Source organism: Anarhichas minor, unplaced genomic scaffold (genome assembly GCF_050575085.1).
Source record: "Anarhichas minor isolate MPS153535 unplaced genomic scaffold, ASM5057508v1 ptg000062l, whole genome shotgun sequence".
Taxonomy (NCBI): domain Eukaryota; kingdom Metazoa; phylum Chordata; class Actinopteri; order Perciformes; family Anarhichadidae; genus Anarhichas; species Anarhichas minor.
This window is the reverse complement of record NW_027466508.1, coordinates 6190926-6209599: the sequence shown is the minus strand read 5'-3', so window position 1 is coordinate 6209599 and position 18674 is coordinate 6190926. Positions and strand designations below refer to the sequence as shown.

The window sequence follows — 18674 nt, the reverse complement described above, 5'->3', positions numbered from 1 at the left end:
AGTAAAGTATTTTGATCACAGTTGTAATGCCTTGTGACTTGTCATCACAGTTATAATTGTAATGGTAAAAATATGCATTTGAACTTTGTGTCCTCGATGTGAACTCGCAGTGAACTCGAAAACGTGCGTGTCATCTATTAAGGAAAATGGCTACTGGAAAAGTAAAAAAACTACTTGCAAAGTGGCAAGAACAACTTGTTCCTTACATGGAGTAAAGAAAGTGCAGACTAAGCAGTCATCAGAACTGGTGGTTGAAACACCTCATGTTACCTTGAATGTATCGAAGCTGTGAAAAGTCAGCTGGATGCAGCAGAGAAGCCCTCGTGGGTGCTGCACTTTTGAGAAATAACCTGTTGCTGTATAAATAAAGGGGCTTGTGTGTTACATATTTTGAAGCATTCACACAGTCTACTGAATACGTAGCTGTTGTGTTTTCTTCCCTCTTGCAAGAGAATAAACGGAAAAAGACAACTTTGAGTCTTCTGAAGACTTTATTATTGATTTGTGAACAAAAACTCTCTTGTCCCGAAGAAGTTTTGTTACTTTTCCAGTAGAAATCTTCCACAACATAATACATAAAGCATCCTGAATGACAGCATTTCTTATGACTGCTGATGATTGTGTTGAAATGAGCAATGAGTAAGCTTCAAACACACAATAGCCGTAATGTCGTTACACAGCAGAATAAGAAATGGTTACACCCTCCCTGTTGATGCTATTAAAAGTATTTGAAATCTCTTGTTGGCGAGTGAAATAGTAACGCTGCATGTTTGTTTCCCTCGGTACAGGACAAAATGAAGAAAGACTTTTCTCTGGAGAAGAACGACAGCCGAGGAGTCTCTTTTGTAAGTTTAGAACAAACAACAGCTTCCACCAGTACACTTCCGGCCTCTTCACATCCTGTGTTTTTGATGCAAACTTGTTTGATCCACTTTTTGAGACTCTCTTTAGTTAGAATATTGACAAAATATTCTCTCTCTCTCTCTCTCTATCTCTCTCTCTCTCTCTGTGTGTCTCTCTGTGTCTCTCTCTCTGTGTCTGTCTCTCTCTCTGTGTCTCTTTCTCTGTGTCTCTGTTTCTCTCTCTGTGTCTCTGTCTCTCCTTCTCCTCACCATCTCTGTCTCTTACTCTGTCCCACTCTGTCTTTCTGTCTGATTCTATCACTGTGTCTCTTTGTGTTTATGACTCTTCAGCAGGAAGATGTTTTCCGACGGAGAACTGGATCTGTGGCCTCCAGTTCAGAACATACTGATTTGGACAACAGAGAAAAATCCTACCCTACCCTGTTTGGAAGATACAGCCAGAGCCTTCAGACCCTCAAACCCTTCCGCTGGTCCTCATCTCAGTCAGTGTCATTGATGACATCATTTGTCTTGTTTTGATGCTGTTATATTTCATTTGATAAATAAATGTAAGGTGACATGTTAGCAGACAGATACTGTACTGGCCCCCATTGCATATTGGGTGATGTTTCCATGTCTAGGTCTCACCCTCTGGACAATGCAGGTTTCCTGTCCTTTGCAACCTTTGTATGGATGACCCCCATGATGTGGGCCTTGTTCAAGAATAAGCTGGACATGAGCTCTCTCAACCTGTCTCCTTTGGATGTAGCCGACACCAGCGGAGAAAGGTTTGACACTCTTGTTGATTCATGGGCTCCCCCACATTTCCCTACTGTCATTTGATGCAATGAAATACAGGACAGTATATTTATAGATTTATAGATATTTATAGACATTACAAGTCTAGCTGCTGAAATTCTAATCTGGAAAATGACTCATGAAAATGCTGGGAAATTATTAATTAAGTCGAGGTCATGTGTGTGTGTCAATGTTTTACTTGAGTAATAATTGAATAAGGCTAATATTGTGTTTTGTGCACAGACTCCACAGACTTTGGGAAGAAGAGGTGGCAAAGGTGGGCCTGGAGAAGGCCTCTCTGGTCCGTGTAATCCTTCGCTTTCAAAGAACCAGGCTGATTCTCTCCGTCGCTGTTGGTGTCCTTGCCATGGTGGCAGCGTTTGTGGGCCCGGTAATTACATTTGAAGCTGAATATCAGTACCAGTGCCTCCTCTATTGGATACCAGATCCAGGAGCCTTTTCTGATGTTTTTCCTAATATCACATTCACTGTAAATGTGCTTGAAGAAGAACTCAGATCTTTTTTTAAGTAAAAGTGCAAGTATACCACTGTAAAATACTCAACTACAAGTAAAAGAACTGCATTCAAAACTTTACTTAAAATACACAGATATACACAGATACACAGATATCTGTGTGTATATCTTGTTATATATACTTAAAGCCTGAAAAGTAAAAGTTCTCATCATGCAGCAAAATGGTCAAGAAATGAGGCTTTATGGGTGACATCACAAAGGTTTTATGACACAAATGTAAAGGTTGTTTAATATGTACTGCTCTTTTGTGTGTTACAAACTTCTCTGTCCTCTCAGGCTGTTCTGGTCTATGAGATCTTGAACTATAATGAGGACCCAGAGAAGTCCACAATATCCTACGGTGTTGGTCTGTCCTTCGCTTTGTTCGCCACTGAGTTCGCCAAAGCCTTCCTGATATCCTTGTTGTGGGCGTTGAACCTGCGCACTGCAGTCAGACTGAAGGGAGCCTTCTCTTCAGTGGCCTTTCAGAAAGTCATCTCTCTGCGGGTGCACAGCGGCATTTCAATGGGAGAGGTAGGGTTCCTGCATTTCTCTAGGAAAGCGATCTCATACACCAAAATCTCTTTGCCCATCATTTGAGAGATCTTCTTACTCTTGGTGAACTGTAGAAAGTAGTGGAAAGAAAATATATTTTCAATATACCTCATGTCTGTTTTAGATTTGTGGAGTTTAACATGTAAACTGGGGTCAGTCCAGGTCAAAGAAAGGTAGCAGTCTTCCTCAGCAGCTGAAGTGAAGGCAGGAATAAAATGTTGATGGTGTGGTTATTTTTAATGTGGACATACATCAAGTGCACATCTAGTTAGAGTTACAGGGGACAACTGCATAATGCCCTTCTTGAATATATATATATATATATATATATATATATATATATACATTTCTTTTTATCAAACATTTTAGTTGATATTGCATTTTTAGGGTTCTAGCTCCAAAGGGGTTCCCTGTGAGCTCGAAATAGCAAGAAATAGAAACTTGGCCCAATAACTGGATATGATGTGCATGTGCTTGCAAGAAATCTGACTTCAATCGGCCAAAGGATGGCGCAAGAATGTACTCACACACAAAATGATCAAAACCTTGTTGATATATTATAAAGTTTTCAAGATATTGACCAATGAACTTCCAGGGTTCCTGCCTCAGCACATTAATATACCTAACTCAACAATTGTTTGACCAATCGTCTTGCAGGGTATGTCTACAAGAGTAGCTGAAACATACCCTGAAAGTTTCAGTCGAATCGACCACTAGTTTCGCTTCCAATATAATAGATGAGTGGGGCACAATCCAAATTGGACTATAAATCAGAAACTGTTCATCCAATCAATACAAAACTCCTAGGATATGTTTCATGACAATGTTAAACCATGTGTGTGAAACTATTTCAATATAACTTAATAGGGGGCGAGACTAGTTCTTAACATGTGCATGGGGCAAATTTGGCCATAAATCAATGACAGCTTGTCCAAACATCACCAAACTTGCTGGATATTTTTGATTAAGCTGTTGAAATATCATCAAATGTAAAAAAAAAAATGACTGGTGGGACTTTGAGTGTGCATTTCTGAAAGGCTGCATACATGGTCATGATGAAACAAGTGTGTGATTGGTTTCACTTTGTCTTTAAACTTTGTTTTTGATCCTGTTTTACAAGGCCACACTTATTTGTCATAAACATCCTGTGGAATTCACTTGTTCTCACCATTAGTTCAAGCAACTTGCCTTGGCAAAGCAATCTTGGCAAATGTATTTTACAGTCTCTCTCCTCCTCTCCCATCCAGATGATTGGTGTTTTGACCAACGATGGCCACAAATTATTCGAAGCAGTATTGTTTGGGAGCTTTGTGCTGTCCACCCCAGTGCTCTTTATTGTGTGTATTGTCTATGCCTGCTACATTCTGGGCTACACCGCACTGACTGGAGTCTGCACCTACCTCATCTTCATCCCAGTACAGGTCTGTATGTTGGAAATCGCACAAACAGTTATTAGACATATTTTCATGAAGTGTAAAATAAATGGATTCAGATTTAATCGAGCCACATCACAATCAGAGCTAAAAAGAGGTACTGCAATAATCAAAGGTTATAAACAGAAATGCATTTTAATTATCTAGTAGTTGGCAAATAATTAGAGCTTTCCAATTAATTCATTCTAACTAATTCAGCCATCAACGTGGACCACACTAACATATCTTTATTTTCCTCTTTGCGGCTTGTTTTCAATTGACACTGTTGTGGGTTTTATTCCGTCGTCGATGATGATGCTCAGCTTCTTTGACTTATGTTAAAACTCAACACCTAACAGCTGACTCAGTAACTGTTATCTATCTGACTTGTGGTGAGACACTACAGGATCTCACTATTAGGAACTCAGCAACGAACACCCACAGAACACAAGAGAGATTGAATTTTCTTCAGTTCACGCAGATGTATTTGCATCACAAAGTATACAAGTAAATCGAGCTGTCCGGAGCCAACTAACTTCACAATAGCATTGTACATTAATTTATACCCTAAGTCTCTGTGAATATACATGTATACATTTTAAATTATGGATATCATTGATTTTACACAAATATATTTCAAGACAAATACATTTTTCTCCCACAACACAAAGATTAATATTGCTTTTTCTGCTTTCAGTTTGGCCTGGCCAAACTCATCAACAAATTCAAATGGAAAACAATATTGATAACAGACAGCCGTGTTCGCACAATGAATGAGATTCTCAACAGTATCAAGCTCATCAAGATGTACGCCTGGGAAGATTCCTTTGAAAAGACGATCACAGGTATTAAGTTAGACAGACTTTGTTGTCCAGTCAAACATGTTTTTAACCTTTCTTGTCAGGGTTTAAGGCAAAAATTGTAGCAGGGGATTGACCCAAACGCAGACAGACACGGGGGAACAAAGGGATGAATAACGGTGACTTTAATTGTTAAGAAAATGTTCAAAACTAAACTTGCAGACCTGGGGAGTTAAAAAATGTGTCACAAAAAGTCCAAGAAAACAAAAGTACTTAACAGGGAACACGGCAGGGAACACAGCAGAGAAGAGCAGGGATCATCCCAGGAATCATTGTAGATCAAAACAGGTAGCACAACAGACGAACTGACACTGAGACACTGTGGAGGTGCAGATGATTCGACACAGGAGGATTCAATCAGGGGCGGGGCAGACAATCACACAGGCGGGAACACATACAAATGCAGGTAATGAAGTGAACTCAAGACACAGGAGGCAGGGACATTCTAAATAAAACAGGAAACTAGCTAAACAGACATTTCTTGAAGAACAAATATCATGTTTATTATTTATACAGTCCCTTTGTATGAACACAAACCCAATCATGAAAGTCGCGTGTGCTACTTTCCATTGGGCAAAACTAAAATCTAGGGTTCCCATGTGCCCTTGCCTCCACCAGTCCATGCTCTTTCGGTGTCAGCTAATAGAAGTAGAAGTAGAATAAAAAATGAAATTGTTCCCCAAACATGTGATGCTGTCTCTCTTAGGATTCCGGAAAAATGAGAAGAAAGAACTGCAGAAGGTCAGTTACGTCCAGAACGCCAATACTAGCATCACCAGCATCATCCCCACCTTGGCCACCATTCTCACCTTCATTGTACACACTTCGTTGAGCTTGAAGCTCAACACAACTGATGTGAGTACTGCAGCAGTGCAGCACATGCAGTACAACAACCCTTGCCATCATGCCCACTGTGTGATTTACATGGTTATGGTGTACTGATAAAAAAGAGTCAGTGTTGTATAGTGTGAGCATCATTCTTTTTTATGAACAGGCCTTCACCACCATCGCCATCTTCAACTCCTTGAGGTTCTGCTTGGCTATTATGCCCCTGTCTGTGAAGGTCATGGCTGAGGCTGCTGTTTCACTAAAACGACTGAGGGTAAACTCCTCTCTTTTTGTCCTGCTCAGCTGGCAACGGTATTCATTATTACTCTGATCTTACGTAAAGTCATCTTGCTGTGATGTCATCCAGCCATACCAACTGCAGGGTTGTGCCTTCTAGTGATAATAAATAATGATGAGCTCATAATCTGCAGACTAACGATATGGTTCTTATTTTATCTTTATTAATTTCAAACATAAATAATAGCTTGTATGGAGTTTTAACATGCACACCAACCTGCAGTGCAAACTTCACACTTGCCTTTAATCTCTAAAATGTGAAAATTTGTATTATTACGTCATTGTTTTTCCATTTTCATTGTTATTGGAGCTATCTTCTTTGCTACAACTTCATTGCCAGCTTTCATTGTGTCTGTTGCTGTTGTGGAACAAGTTCACACTTAAAATCTAATTTTTACAGTTAAAACAAAAAAGCTTATGAATGCAATGTTTGGCTATTTCAGAAAATATTGCTGATCCAGAATCCAGAGCCCTACCTGATCCAGAGAAAAGACAGTGATTCAGCCATAGTGATGAAAAATGCGACACTTTCCTGGAACAAACCAGCCAACCAGCCAGACTCTCTACCCATCATCTCAGTTAATGCGGAGAAGGGACACAAAGTGGAGGAGACGTGCCAGAATGGGAAGTCTGAAACCTTGCCAACCCTGAGAAACATCTCTTTCACACTGCCTAAGGTGTGTTTTACAACTGGTGAGAATAAATAAGGTGATCTAGAGAGGGTTAAAGGTTAAACCCAAACTCTCTCTGTGTTATCTCCTGAAGGGCAACCTGCTTGGAATCTGTGGAAACGTGGGGAGTGGAAAGACATCACTGATTTCCAGCATTTTGGAACAGGTTGGCTCCTCCTTTTGTCTTTTTTGTTCTTTATTCTCTTTTACAATCCCTGCAAGTTCCTGACAGTTTGACATTTCTATCGGCTGTTGATTTTTACCATTTTATTACCACTCTGTTACACAGTTATGTAAAAATGATTCTCCTTATTTACATTTTGATAAACCAGATCTAACTGATGCCATGTAACGAACAGGTTTCCTCATGGTGGTCTGCTCACTTTTATATTTTAGATGCACCTTCAGCAGGGCTCCCTCACAGCTGATGGGACGTTTGCCTACGTTTCCCAGCAGGCCTGGATATTTCATGGGACTGTTCAAGAAAACATCCTGATGGGGGAACCTCTTGACCAGTCCAAGTATATAATCACTTAACCCACAAACATAAGTAACCACAGAGCTTTTGAATATGGAAACAAAAGGAGGTATCGTGAACTGGATACCGTTTATGATGTTAATATTTAACCAATGTTCCTCATCGTTGCAGTTACACAGACCATTACAACAAGGCATGAATAGGTATTTTCTTTTGAGGTTATCTCACGTAACAAATGTAATAAATGGAGAAAGTTCCTTTTATCACTGTCAGTTCGCATCTGGCAAGGTAGTCAAACAAGAGGTCATCTCTGTTATCTGACAGGATTGTTATTAGGAAACCACTCAATGCTGCCACAGATGTGTCAAGTAATTTGCTGTGTCACGTCATTCAGCTGGCATTTATGACGGTGGTTAGGCCCATAGTTGTGCTGTAATCATTATCTTGTATGAAGTACATACTGGAGCGAAAGTCAACATGCAGCAGACCTGACTGACGTAATAAAAACATGTTGTTCCAAAATATTCATATATATATTCAATATTCAAATCTTATCTTTAAAATGGCTCAGTTGAATACACTATACGTCGCTGTCTCTTGACATTAAGGTAACTGATTGTCTTCCTCCACAGATACAACAGAGTTGTGGATGTCTGCAGTCTCAGAGCTGACCTGGATATCCTCCCATATGGTGATCAAACTGAGGTGAGGGCCTTCTGCTGTACTCAAAACTCCCCGAGCTGAATGTTTGTTTTGCTTTTGAATGATTTCTTACAAGCTGAGTGGAACTTTTAAAGCTAACACCCTCTGAAGAGGGGTAGGAAACCCCTTGCAGACATTAGCATTAACAAAAGATGGAATAAGGTAAACATTAGTTGGTACAATCAATAATCCAGCTCGCTTTTCTTTCTTTGAACTGTTTTAAAGCCCATTTTAATCTTGTATTTTTGTTAGTAACAACATTATTTTATTTCGAATTGTTTTGTACACCATTTAAATAACAAAAAAATATACCTCAAACTCTGCCAATTATGTTATTTTTGACTGTCTCCCAAAGCAATTCATTCATGAAACTGACACTAAAACTAGATGTTCACCGAAAATTCATCTAGTGTGCAAAGTACAGTCATTTTACAAAAAAACAAAGTATTACATGATGTAAATGAATGGTATGTTCAAGTCTGAGTCAGAACTAATTTAGTTAATAAATAAATAAATAGGTCTAGTATTCAACTTGTAATTATTTAGTTCAACTAAATAATTACAAGTTGAATACTAAACCTATTTATTTAGGTTTGAGTTTGGCATATCCAAATTTGTGACACAATTTGGGATCAGTTCCAAGTCTGACGGATGTTTCTGACTTAATCTTAAACTGCGATTAGTTTTATTTCTTCTATATTGTTGTAAGTTCGTAAAAGGGAAAAGCAGATTTTGTGATGTACCATATCGTGACGTGTTGTCAGTGATCTTATCAGCTTTCTGCTGTTTTGTTGGCAGATCGGAGAGCGAGGGCTGAATCTGTCAGGGGGGCAGAAGCAGAGGATCAGTCTGGCCAGAGCTGTCTACTCCAATAAGGACATCTTCCTCTTTGACGATCCACTATCTGCTGTAGATGCCCATGTGGGGAAACACATCTTTGAGGAATGCATTAAGAAAGAGCTCCATGGAAAATCCATCATACTGATTACACACCAGCTCCAGGTAGACACAGCTTTATTCTTTAGCAGATAGTGAATCCTAAATAGCTTGATATTAAGAATTACATTTCTCAATTCAATTTACATACTTAAAACACGTAAAAAATGATTTGAAGATCCATCCTATTGTGTAAACCCCAACGTAACAAGTAACAATTTAAGTAAGTAAATCAAACACCAGTAGGTGGTTTCTTATTGCAGCAATTAGGTTTTTTTTATCGTGAATTGTGAGCGTCACTATAAACCACAAGATAAGAGCGTCTGCCAAGTGTCATATATGTAAACACGTGCTGTTTAGACTACGTTAGGTAGAACTCTGGCCACAGTGCTGGGATGGTTTGTTGACATGGTTGTCCTCACTTGTGTCTGTCAGTATCTAGAGTTCTGTGATGACATTATGCTTTTGGATGATGGTGAGGTGCAGGAGGCTGGAAACCACCAGGACCTAATGAAAGCCAATGCACGCTATGCTCAGCTCATCAGCAACTACCACATGGAACAGCCCGAGGTAAAAACGGAAATCTACAGTACAAAACTCTAATGTACTATAGCTTTCTTATGTGTCTTATCTCCATGTTTTACTAGCTGCAAAACCTTTCACCGGTTCTTTATTGGTTTTTAGCTTAAAAACAATAAACCGATGCACGTAAGCTGTAAACCAAATGTGTCAGAGGTTTATAGGAGGCAGAAACATGTCTTGTACTAGGTCACAAGTTAACGATTCATCATTTACTTTAGGGTGAAAGTGAGTTGTCGTCAACTTGTCCAGACTCAGCAGTATCACTGCGTTTTTGCTTTGTCATTCAGACTCCGAATGAGGAGGAGGAAATGTCTCCCCAAGACGCTGCCCAGCTGAGGGACATTGAGCTTAGAGAAAGCACCGACATTGGGTTAGTGAACCCAGGTATGGAATCAAGAAAACATAATTTTTTTTTTCCATCTAAAATAGTTGATATAGGATCATTTTAGATGCCGCAATACATCATTTAATAATTTATAATTAACGAAAACAAGGCTGGAGATTATTATAGAGTTTAGTACAAAGACACACTGGGAGTGTCGCACATTATTGCCTGAAAGCAATTTATAGAGCATCAGCAGTCGGGGATATTCTATACAATTCTGCTTTACTTTTGACCCAATTCTTTTTGGACCAAAGTGCCATTTGTGTCAATACAAAAACAGAAGAAGGTAAAAGGTAGTCAGCTGTCCATCGAGGTAACAAAGGGACCTTGGTCGACAAAATAAAGGACAATCTACTTTGTCAAAGCTTTGTAAAACAATAGAAGACAGGGCAACAAATCTACAATCCTGACTGTTAATATACTCCTATCATTGTTTTATTTGGGCATGTGTGTCCTTATTACGGTCTACAGCATAAAGATGACAGATATTTTATTTTATTGATATCTCCCTTCCACATCTGTGTTCTCTTTCAGCATTTGACATGTCGGATGAAATGGACGATGGAATGACGACTAACCAAAGATGTGAGTCTGGAAAACGTATTAAATAATAACTCTGATGTCAGTGAAGTTCAGATCTAACACATCCAGTCTCTGCAAGGATGTCGGACTCATTTGGTTCCATTTTAATGTGGGAACATTAAAGACACGTTAAAGACAAAGGGTCCGTGTGTCAAGTGGCCAGAAGTGCTGGCTGGATGGTTGAACAGCATCTCTCTCAAGATATCTTTCTTAGTTTTTCACTTTTTCTGTTCACAACAAATGAGCACAACATTATGAATGCCTTCCAGGAAATAATATGTGCACCGTTATTCCCGCATTTCAACAATTATTGCTCCCCTTTCTACAATGGTTTTCACTTTTCTCCCTCTTAAGCACCTGTCGATGATCAGCTGGTCAGTCAGGAGTCCACCACAGAAGGTGCCGTCTCCTGGAGAGTCTACCAGCAATACTGCAAGGCAGCTGGAGGTTTGAACACCGACAGCACACACACACAAATGCATTGTCGTGATATATGCAATAATACACAATTCACACATGGACAACCTGGTTGATGATTTTTGACGTGACTGTGCTGCAGGCTACACAGTAAGCTTCCTCACCATCCTGAACTTGGTCCTGATGATTGGATCCACAGCCGTCAGCAACTGGTGGCTCAGCTTCTGGCTGGGGCAGGGTGACGGGGTGAGAACCATATCGCTCTCTCTCTCATACATACATACATACATACATACATACACACACCCCTGGTTTCATTTGAATGTGTTTTCAGTAAGTTTGTGACTTCCCACAGCTGGAAAGACTTTTTCATGCTCCAATGGGCATGTTTCATAAAAAGTCTTGAGGGTTGTGAATAGCTCTCTTCAAAGAGTGTCTGTTTTACCCAACCTTTCAACAGCCACACACTTTTTTCACATAGTTGGTCAGATGTGCACAGATGTTGGTATTGCTGCATGTGCTCTGCAAATTATTTTACCTCACATAACTTCACTGTCTGTGTTTACGGCTGAACCAAACTGGTTTTGTCTATATTGACAGCGATAGAGGTGGTGTGCTTATATTGAACAGATAGAACTTAACTGTATAACTGTAGTAAACTGTGCTAAATATGTGATGGAATATTTTATTTCCACAAGTCTGCAACGAATTGTTGACGATTGTATTCACAATAGTACGAAACATATTCAAAAAAATATGTTGCGTTGATAAATTGTCTCTCTGGACCTGGTTTCCACTAACATCATATATTTTCTGTTTTTTTTAAGTCATCCAATCACACAACCTCAAACCAAGGAGACGTCTCACAAAACCCTCACCTGCGCTTCTACCAACTTATTTATGGCGTGATGGTGGTCGTCATGGTGACACTTGCCGTCATCAAATGCTTCTCCTACACTTGGGTGACCTTGAATGCAGCCACCAACCTCCACAACTCCATGTTCAAGAAGGTACTGTTGGATGGCTGACCCCCAGCCATACCATCAAACATAACCATGTTTACTGAATTTAATATACGATCGTTTAAAAAATCTGTTAAGAATTTTCCATATAGTTTGCTGTTACGACTGATGGAACCACAGGGTAAGGACTCAAATGCACGATCCAGAGAGCAGGATAAGATGCAGAAAGAAACATCTTTACTTCTCAGAAAAAGGTTCAGAACACAGGAGATCCGTCAGGTAATCAGGCAAAACACACAAGGGCAGGAAGTGAAGCATCTGAAACGAGAGGAGAGGTGAGTGACACAAAATAGAACAGGAAATAATGAAATGTCAAAATAAAGGAAAATATAACCTAAGGACAAGGTATTACAGACAGAAGGGAGGGACCAAGAGAAAAGTCACAATTATAAATGCGTCTACGTCTTCACGATGGATATATATTTCATAGCCATGGTCGGAGCCACGGATTCTTTCCCTGACTTGCACAAAACCTCAGTCACATCAATTAATGAGACAGACTAGACTAACATATTCAATTAAACAACCCCTCTGGCCCCGCCCTCACTCTGCTACTAGGGGATGGAGAGGAGGGATGGGAGCTGAACAAGGGTGATGCATTTTGGTCATTTTATGAACAAAGGCAATGCCACCCCCCCCCCCCCCCCCTCATCCCCCTCATATTAACTACTCCCTATAAATATACGTTTAGGATGAGTTTTTTTTTGTTTTCCTTTCTCAGATCTTCTCCAGTCCCATGAGTTTCTTTGACACGACGCCAACAGGACGCATTCTCAACCGCTTCTCCAAAGATCAAGAGGAGGTGGACACGGTCCTTCCCCTCCACATGGACCCTTTCTTGCAGTTTACTCTGCTGGTCACCTTCACCATCATCACCATCTCGGCAGTCTTCCCCCCGATGCTGGCAGCTGTGGTTTTCATTGGAGCTTTGTTCGGCCTCATTCTCTTGTGAGTTGATACCAGTTTAAACATGGAAAAAATTATTTGTATGGGTACTTTTGGAAAATAGGATCGTAGCAATTCACATTCATTTAAATTGTTGCACGTCTTAAAAGCAGGTTCAGTACAAGAGTTCTTTAAAGGCAAACTAAATATATCAGTTGTGATTCATCTCCAGTATCTTCCAGAGGAGTATCCGTCAGATGAAGAGGATGGAGAACGTCAGCCGTTCTCCCTGCATCTCTCTCACCACCTCTACCCTGCAGGGCCTCAGCACCATCCATGCCTACAACATAAGAGACAGACACATAAGACTGTAAGATAGCAAAGTTCCTCGACATGATTCTCAACTGTGTGGCTCCTCATATTGCTGTTTGCAGCGTTGTCTGGGTGACATTTGGACACAGTTTAAAATGGCAGAAAATTTATCTTGATGCACATTTAAATCAGTGTATTATAATTCCCATAGTTCGAATACATTAGAGAGTTAGAGTAACGCATTGCAATAACTAATATAATGCATTATAACCTGATTTTAAGTTACCCTAAGAGGTCATTGTTGTCACGGGGTGTGGTGGAGGACTCAAATGCAGACAAGACCAGAAGTAGAGTGAAGCAGGTATTTAATGAATAATGAAATCAGAACAGGAAACTTACAGGAACACAACAGGGAATCCATGGACGAGACAAGAGACGAGGGGGGAAATCCAGCAGGGCAGGCAGACGGGGAAACCGGGAAAAGGATGAGCCAAACGGGCGGGTAGACATGCCAATGATCTGGCAAGGAGTGACTGAGAGGCAGGGGAGGGTAGTTGTGCTGATGAGGAGGGAGTGCTTGATTAGTGAACAGAGGCAGGTGAAGGGAGTTAGGCTGATGATGAGGGAGGCTGATAGTAGAGTGAGGTGAGTGAGAAATAAAGAGACAGGAGAGAAGGGGCAGAGCTGTGACAATTGTTGGCTTTCAGTAAAGTGAAAAAAATAGCATTAAATCTATGACAGAACAACAAACAAAACGTTGCGAATTTTGTCACTTACAGCTCTAAAGTTTCGGGCCAAAACGCAAAGTTTGTTGTTGTAGTGCCACCAACTGATCAAATCGCACCACATTTGACACTGCATTCCCTTGGGTCCCCAGCAATACAACCGCCAAGTTTGAAGTAGATCAAATCAACAGTTCTCCAGATAAGCAAAGGACACTCACTCATAGAGTTTCCTTGCTTTATCGTTAGATGCAGTGCAAAAGTAGCAGGTGATGTTTCAGTCAGTGTCTGGTCTGCATCGTAAATGCTGTGTTACCGATCATTGGGGTGAGGCGGTACAGTATGTATGTTCACAAACCTGCATGTTCTTTATCACATTGCAGGTTCAAGTCACTGAATGACATCAACTCCAACCACTATTTATTGTTTCACTCTGGAACACGTTGGCTCTCCTTCTGCCTGGACTCCATGGCTTCAACCATGACCTTGTTGGTGTCTCTGTTCGTTGTGCTCAGCAGTAATGACTTCATCAGTCCGTCTTTGAAAGGCTTGGCCTTGTCCTACACCATACAGGTGAGTTTGGAACAGAAAATGAATGAACCTTTTATTTTTGTAAAGATAGATTGAGAGCAACTGCAACGTGTGTATTTAAAGATGTTGATGTGTTGTCCAGCTGACAGGCATGCTTCAGTATACAGTGAGGGAGGCGACGGAGGTGGAGGCTAGATTCAACTCAGTGGAGCGGCTGCAGGAATACATCACGGTCAGACTCTAAACATCTCTGCCTCTGAAAAATAATGATACACATGTACACAGGCTACGTGACAACTACCAACAATCCATCCATTTTTTACTGGTCTTTTACTGTCCATTAAACTACTAAAGGACAACAGTTTCTAAAGCTAATAGTTGAAGGGAATTTATTTACTATGAAGTAAATTTTTCTCTGACACACTTCCTTTCCCCTCCCTCAAAGTAGTTCTTTATTGTGTACAGGGTTGTAAGTCTGAGGCCCCCAGGCAAATAAAGGAGGCCCAAGTCCCAGAGGATTGGCCGAAGAGCGGAACCATCACCTTCCAGGACTATAAGATGAGGTACCGAGAAAATACACCCATTGTCCTGAACGGACTCGATTTCTTCATCCGAGCTGGAGAGAAGCTGGGCATTGTGGGAAGGACAGGCTCTGGTAAGACCTTGACTCCAGCAGTTTTTACTCATAACTTTGTTTTTCATGCAGGTTGAGTTTAGTGAAAATGGGCAAATCAGAAAATGTCAAGATGACTCAGACATATTCAAATTATTTGATTGATTGAAGGAAACTATCACTAATTATCAGAGTTGAATCTTGAACAGTCCTAAATACGCACACAATTTTACTTATTTCAATACGTCATATCGTATAATAAGCAACATATATGCATTACAATAAATCACAAAACCTATAGTCTATATTGATCATAATATATCTTCTGCAATGCAAATGTTGATCGCCCAGTTTAACAGGACCTTTTGATTTAGATGTGTAAATGAAAGAACTTACTTGGATTAGAGTGTTGACTTGTAGAGACATGGCTGTAGGGTGCTAAGGGGACCTGCCTCTGTAAACCATTAGGGTTACTGTTGTCCTTTATTTCTGTAGGGAAGTCCTCTCTAGGCGTGGCTTTGTTCAGGCTGGTGGAGCCAGCATCAGGGACCATCCTGATAGATGGCGTGGACATTACGGCCATTGGTCTGCAGGATCTGCGCAGCAAATTGTCTATCATTCCCCAGGATCCTGTGCTATTCATTGGAACAGTCAGGTAACCTAAGCTAACCCCTAACTCCATAGAGCTTTATGTTTACACACAGGTACACACTGCTCCCACTGTGGTGGGTTAGTCACTGGCTCGCCAACTCTGATGGTGCATGTCCTTTCCTCCAGGTACAACTTAGACCCCTTCAATAACTTCAATGATGAGGAGATCTGGGCGGCGCTGGAGAAGACCTACATGAAGGACTCGGTATGTTCGCTGGACAATATGAAGCACAGTACATTAACAGTTTCATTAGAGAGTGGAATCAGTTATCCAGACGAAATCTTTTTAGCTAGCGTGCAGCGATTTCTTTTCACATATCTTGAAGTGAAATGTTATCTGACCAGATAGTAGCTGTCTTAGTGGTGTATTGATGTTATTGAACCCTTATTTTCAAATATATTATGAACCGTAGCATTGGTGGAAGAAGTATTCAATTCTTTACTTAAGTAAAAGTAGCAATACCACACTGTTAAAATGCTCACAAGTAAAGTCACTGTATGTAAGATCTTACTTGAGTTTAAGTACTGAAGTGTCATGAGCTTTGTGTACTTAATGTATCGAAGTAAAAGTACACAGTAGGAAAATGCACCCTGTGAGTGTTACACAATGAAATCATTAGATTATTATTGCCGATGCAGTAATGTGTAAGTAGCAATTTTTAGTTGGTAGCTTTGACTATTTTACAAACTTGGGGTTTTTATATCATTATTTGATCATAGTCAGTATAGGTTACTCTTAGAGGTGGTAGTAGCAGACGTATAAGTGGTTCAATGAGTATTGTTTTGTTTCCTTAGATCTCCAGACTGGAGGGGAAACTACAGGCAACAGTGCTGGAGAATGGAGAGAACTTCTCTGTAGGAGAGAGACAACTCATATGTATGGCTAGAGCACTACTACGCAACTCCAAGGTTTGTACATGAATTTCTGTCTTCTGATTTCTTGCTATTTACACACTTCCCAACTTTTCATCCGCTGAACAGCCACTGGATTACTACTGCCACATATCTGTCATGGTTTCGTCCTGATTATCTGATCAGCGGTCAGTGGGCTTTAACAGCTGTAGAGACTTCTGATGGAGTTTGTGTCTGCAGACAGGATCACTGTACTAATACTAAGAAGACACACAGCTATCATCAATGCCAGAGCAGCAGTGTTTCCTCTCTGTAGCCTGTTGCCTGTTTAAATAACCGCATTCTGTATTTTTTATGTTTTCTGTGTCCTGCTGATAAACTCAAGATTGTTTTCTACAGGCAGAATGCATTTGTATATTTATTCATTATTTGCGTCTGTATTCATTGATATTCTGATCTTGAAGCGATTGAAAATATGATTATGGTGTCTCTTGAACACTGGAAAGAATTTATTAGGTTAAATGTTAACTTGTAATATGTAACTTATTAAACCTGACCTCAGTAATTATCATCCTTATGTGACTGAATGAAATGAAAACACTGTAAAAAAGACTGTAAAACTAACCAAACTAACTGCCTGTGATATTGATATTATTCACATTTGCATCAATTAATCCACCACAACCAGTATTTTTCTCTTCGTCTGGACTTACTGTCCCTCCTGTTGTCCAACAGATCATTCTTTTGGATGAGGCAACAGCATCCATCGATGCAGAGACAGACGCCTTGATCCAGACCACCATCAAAGAAGCCTTTCAGGACTGCACCATGCTCACCATCGCCCATCGTATCAACACTGTGATGCATGCAGATCGTATTCTGGTCATGGACAACGGAAAGGTTTGAGAGATTAAAAAAAAGGATGAAGATAAAGTTTATGTGCTTCTAATCCGAGACTAACAGTAAGGGATTTGTCCGACAGGTGGCTGAGTTTGACCATCCAGATGTGCTGAAGCAAAGACCAGACTCTCTGTTCTCCTCACTCCTCGCAGCTGCTAACACTGTGAACACCTGAACCACAGAGGCCCTGTGGCACCACTACACACTAAAAACTGTAACATAATAATATTCATTTCCCACTTTCATCAGTCCTGTCACATGTAATCTGGACCAGTCTGGTTTTATCCGGTTTGACTGAGTCCAACATTCATGGAGAAAGACACAATTTTTGTTTTTCACCTTACACACTGTGTAAATATGGATGTATTTATCTCCACTGTCTGTTGAAACAAATGCATGGACAATGTTTTTCATAGGATTTTTAGAGGAGCGGATTTGAATGTATATTTAGAAAATATTATTTATTCATTTCCTTTGACTTTGTTTGCTGCCACTTTGCAAAGCTTCTCTGTGTGAAGTTTCAATCTGCTGGGTGAATATGTATGGACTAAGCAATAGCACAGTGGCACTGAGGGACAAAACACAAAAAGAATTTCACAAAACAGCAAAAGAGAAAACACAACTACGTTTGGTCAGACTAAAACAGAAAAATGTAGGTTCGTTGTGGCCAATGATTCCTTGTCAGTGAATGTGACAAACACTACAACTTCTTTCCCAATTGTTTTGTGGAATGTCATCGTGTTTGTGAAATACTGTGTTTTAAAAAAAATGTTTTATTGTTTTGTGAAATGTTGATTTGACTTTAAGGGCCACCGTAAAATATATTGTGAAACATATATTTCACAATATATGTGGTTGTAGTCGACACTATCAACCACAACATCCTTCTCTCCCGCCTCGAATCCTCCCTCAATATCACCCAAACTGCTCTCTCCTGGCTTAAATCATATCTTACAAACAGTTCATCAGTATGAACAACTGCATCTCCTCCACTGCTCCTCTGTCTCAAGGCGTCCCCCAGGGTTCGGTCCTTGGTCCTCTTCTGTTCATCCTCTACTTGCTCCCTCTTGGTAATATCATAAGTCAACATGGTCTCCACTTCCACTGCTATGCCGATGATGTCCAGCTCTACATCTCCACAAAGGTCATTACCATTGCTACTCACTCCACTCTCACCAACTGCCTCACTGTTATTAAATCATGGATGCAAACCAACTTCCTCAAACTCAACTGTGATAAATCTGACATGATCATCATCGGTCCCAAATCCCTCACCAAAACCAGTCACAACTTCTGCCTCACCATCGACAACTCCACTCTGCCCCAC

At 40.3% G+C, this 18674-nt stretch overlaps 1 protein-coding gene across 1 annotated transcript; it reads left to right on the top strand.

Annotated features, from left to right (window-relative positions):
- Window positions 1-794: 794 nt before the first annotated feature.
- On the top strand, window positions 795-17522 carry LOC142933627 (ATP-binding cassette sub-family C member 12-like). The gene is made up of 30 exons (XM_076077784.1): window positions 795-845; window positions 1197-1345; window positions 1484-1630; window positions 1884-2031; window positions 2452-2688; window positions 3957-4130; window positions 4819-4966; window positions 5688-5836; window positions 5976-6083; window positions 6550-6783; window positions 6872-6943; window positions 7174-7298; window positions 7888-7960; window positions 8756-8959; window positions 9329-9463; window positions 9763-9859; window positions 10395-10445; window positions 10797-10889; window positions 11002-11160; window positions 11658-11869; window positions 12603-12829; window positions 12999-13136; window positions 14184-14373; window positions 14474-14563; window positions 14797-14986; window positions 15440-15599; window positions 15722-15800; window positions 16391-16504; window positions 17183-17347; window positions 17430-17522. The coding sequence occupies exons 1-30, from the start codon at window positions 795-797 to the stop codon at window positions 17520-17522; spliced, it is 4212 nt and encodes a 1403-aa protein (XP_075933899.1).
- The last annotated feature ends 1152 nt before the right edge of the window (window positions 17523-18674 follow it).

What these genes read in the sequence shown, in the direction of transcription:
- LOC142933627 (XM_076077784.1), top strand. Translation starts at nt 795, where the DNA reads ATGAAGAAAGACTTTTCTCTGGAGAAGAACGACAGCCGAGGAGTCTCT. An exon ending in TTCCGCTGGTCCTCATCTCA is followed by an intron (nt 1,346 to 1,483) that starts GTCAGTGTCATT and finishes TTCCATGTCTAG; the next exon opens with GTCTCACCCTCTGGACAATG. An exon ending in GCGGCATTTCAATGGGAGAG is followed by an intron (nt 2,689 to 3,956) that starts GTAGGGTTCCTG and finishes TCTCCCATCCAG; the next exon opens with ATGATTGGTGTTTTGACCAA.